A 3,715-nucleotide genomic window follows, 5' to 3' on the forward strand; every position below is an offset into this window, starting at 1 on the left:
CGAGAGGCACTTTACACCTCCCGAATAAATCTTAACACACCGTTTCAAGTGGTAGCGGTGACGGTGCACGCTCCCAAGGCGAGTATGGTATGCAACGTTTATCTGCCGGAGGGTGTACCCGCCACCCGTTTAAATCTAGAATCCCTTGTTCACCAGCTACCTCAGCCTTTTATTTTACTCGGAGATTTTAATGCTCACGATCGTCTATGGGGAAGCACCCCGGGACAGTGCAACCGCAGGGCACGTATTTTATCAAGTTTTATTGGTGATTTTAACCTATTTTTACTCAATAATGGCGAGAAAACCCGTTGTAACTCTTATAGCGGCGATTTCTCCTCCATTGACTTGTGTACTTTATCGACTAGTTTGGTCAATAAACTCACACTCTCTGTGCATAAGGACCTTAGTGGGAGCGATCACTTTCCCCTTTTAATCAAAAGGGAGCAAAATTTTAACCCCGATATTATTAGACCAGGCCGTTGGACTGTCCGTGGAAAATGGGGTACCACAGGGCTCCGTATTGAGCGTAACACTTTTTGCGATAGCCGTCAATGACGTGGCGGATTGTGTCAAAGCCCCAACTATGAGCTTGCTGTTCGTAGATGACCTGGCAATCTTTTACCGGTCGCCCAAACTTGTATCTGTAGCCAGACAACTACAGCTAGCATTAAATAACCTAGGCAACTGGTTGCGGATGATTGGTTTTAAATTTTCAGCGGAAAAGACCAAATGTGTGCATTTTCACCGGAAGAGAGGTTACTTTGCCCCTCCAGTTTTAAAACTGGATGGCAGACCCCTTCCGTATGTGGAGTCGGCCCTAGACCACTGATTAAATTGGCGGGAACATGTTCAGTTTTTAAGAAATAATTGTCTTAGGACCCTAAATATTTTAAAGTTTTTAACCCACTCCTCATGGGACGCTGACCGCAGCATGATGCTTTTACTATATCGCGCACTTGTTCGGTCCAAGCTGGATTATGGGAGTTTTATTTACTCGTCTGGCCGCGAGTCAATTTTAAGAACCTTGACGACGCTGCACAACATAGGATTGCGGCTCTCAACTGGTGCTTTCTTCAGCAGCCCGGTACACCGGCTGGCTTGCTCCGGCGGTAGTGCCTTGGCCAGACGGCAATCATCGGCGACTGGCAGTGGTGAACACGCATGGTGGATAGGTGCTTGGCGAGAGTTTTCTTAGTGATTCTGAGATCTTCATCATGTATTGGCAGGTACCTGACAATAATGTTGCCCATTTTTTGAGGCATGTAGCTTACAATGAACGTAACCAGATTCCGGGAAGAATCTTGAGGGACCGGGAGAATCCCATGGAATTGCTGACGGAGAGTGAGTTCTGGGTGCGGTACCGCTTCTGAAAAGATACCGTGGGGGATGTACTGCTCCCAATGATTTCTCCGCAAAATGCAGACTCAAGAGGATTACCCCTGCCTCCAGTTTTAAATTATTGACCTGCCTGAGATTTTATGCTACTGGAAATTTTCAGGTAGGTGATTTTTCTTAAAGCAGTGGTAAAATTCTAATAGACAGCACTTCCATATGCTGCAGTATTTGCTCCCGTGTCATAGATGTGCCTTTTGCCATTTTAGTGCATTTTGCCTTATCAATTTGTCTTGCATGGACTTTTTTGGCTCTTATAATATTTCGATTCAATTTTTATAAAAGCATAACTTTTCCTTTATTAGATTGTATGTGGGGACCTTGTCAATGTGGCACAATCTTCCGTCTCTCGGGTTATAAAGGTGGGTATATTCATCATCATTGGTTGTTCAGCCTTAAGATTAACACGTTGTGGACCGGTCATGGAGATCTCCATGTTTTGCGTGCCGAACGCTGAGGACTTGCCACGGAGATTTCCGTGTTTTCACATGATATAATAAAACTTACTCTGCTTCTTTTAATATTAGTAACTTATTGTTGAGGTTCCGTAATGAAAGATCGACTTATCTCAACATGAATTTATTTGTTGCTTCTTCGCAGCGCAGAACAAGACTAGACTCATACAGGGAATAATCACGATAAAAACCCAGTCAGCCAAAAAAAAACAAAAGAGCAATGAAAAACGTAAAACAAGTCAAATCAGCAATTGAAAACTTTTACATTTTCTACAACACTCCCCCAAAAAGTTTACATTGCTGTAATAACAAACAAAAGAAATACATCAAATATCAATAACATCTCTTTTGCTCAAAATGACTCTTACTTCATCAGTAGCGAAATTAAAAGAAAACCCTTACATTCCAAATAAATAATTCACATTCAACTTCAAATTAAAGTTCACACATGCCCAATAAAGAACGCAAATTTTCAAATGGTACTCTTGGAACAGGCTTAGTAAAAACATCTGCAACTTGATTTTTACTTGGAACATACTCAATTGATAATTGTCCTTTTTGGAGTTGTTCACGAACAAAATGATAACGTACATCAATGTGCTTAGACCTCTTGTGAAATTCAGGGTTTTTAGCAAGCTTAATAGAACTAATGTTATCACAGAACAACACCGGGGGACACTTTAATGGGGAAATTTCGTCAAAGAGTCTCTTCAACCAGACAGCATCTTTTGCGGCTTCACTAGCAGCAATGTACTCAGCCTCTGTGGTTGACAGCGACACACACTGTTGCCGCCTGCTGGCCCAGGTGATGGCACCACCACTATGCATAAACACAATGCCACTGACTGACCGCCGCATAGTGGGGTCGCTGGCATAATCAGCATCACTGTAACCAACTAGTTCCCCACCATTCTCAGATGAACTGTAGAGAATCCCCTGTGACATTGAACCCTGCAAATACTTCAAAATCCGTTTAACTAAACCCCAATGTCTTACCTCTGGGTTATCAAGGAATTGGGATGCATAGTTCACCGAGAATGCTATATCTGGCCTTGTAGCAACAGCCAGATACAACAGGCAGCCCACAGCCTCTCGATAAGGTGCACTTGTTTTCTCAGCATCCTTCCTTTCCTCTTCTTTCAAATACTGTTCAATTGGTGTAGAAACTGGATTTGCTTCAGCCATATTGAACCGCTGCAGCACCTCTTCCACATAAGAACTTTGGTTTATGAAGATTGAACCATCTGTTTTTTGAGTTATGTGTAAGTTCAAGAAGTATCCCACTGGTTCACTAGTGATTTTAAACTCCATTTCTAAACGTTGCATAAATTCAGTAATTTTATGTTTATTTGATGCTACCACAAGTCCATCATCAACGTAAATGACCACTATCAGTTTGTCATGGCAATTTGTCCCATAAAATAAGCAAGGATCTGCTTCACTCTCACACAGTCCAAAGTCCTTAAGAACTTCCTTAAAGCACTTATTCCAACACCGGGGGGATTGCTTTAGCCCATATAAACTTTTGTGAAGCTTGCAGACTCTGCCAGTGCCATCATCATACCCCTCTGGCTGCTTCATGAATATTTCTTCGTCAAGAACCCCATTGAGAAAAGCAGTTTTAACATCAAATTGTGCCAAATGCATGTGTTCCTTGGCAGCAATACTTAATACAGCTCGTATAGTATCGAGCCGGGCAACAGGGCTAAAAGTTTCACTATAATCTACTCCTTCTCGCTGGCTAAACCCTCGCACTACAAGTCGAGCCCTGTATCTATTAATGTGACCATCACCTGCACGTTTTACTTTGTAAACCCATCGATTAGAGATGGATTTGCGATTACCTGGTAGCGTAGTGAGGGTCCAGG

The 3,715-nt window shown here is 42.5% G+C and overlaps 1 protein-coding gene across 1 annotated transcript; it reads right to left on the reverse strand.

Annotated features, from left to right (window-relative positions):
• Positions 1 to 1,073: 1,073 nt before the first annotated feature.
• LOC124163023 (uncharacterized mitochondrial protein AtMg00810-like) lies at positions 1,074 to 2,792 on the reverse strand. The gene is made up of 2 exons (XM_046539806.1): positions 2,563 to 2,792; positions 1,074 to 1,230 (listed from the first exon to the last, which is right to left on the reverse strand). Exons 1-2 carry the CDS (start codon positions 2,790 to 2,792, stop codon positions 1,074 to 1,076), a joined length of 387 nt encoding a protein of 128 aa, XP_046395762.1.
• Positions 2,793 to 3,715: the final 923 nt, after the last annotated feature.

The sequence above is a fragment of the Ischnura elegans genome, chromosome 7 (assembly GCF_921293095.1).
Source record: "Ischnura elegans chromosome 7, ioIscEleg1.1, whole genome shotgun sequence".
NCBI lineage: Eukaryota > Metazoa > Arthropoda > Insecta > Odonata > Coenagrionidae > Ischnura > Ischnura elegans.

Bases quoted from the DNA above. Each gene is read 5' to 3' on its own strand.
- LOC124163023 (XM_046539806.1), bottom strand. From the start codon at position 2,792: ATGTCACAGGGGATTCTCTACAGTTCATCTGAGAATGGTGGGGAACTA. The intron at 1,231-2,562 runs GTTGAAGAGACT...CATTATTGTCAG, and splicing joins GCCGCAAAAGATGCTGTCTG to GTACCTGCCAATACATGATG.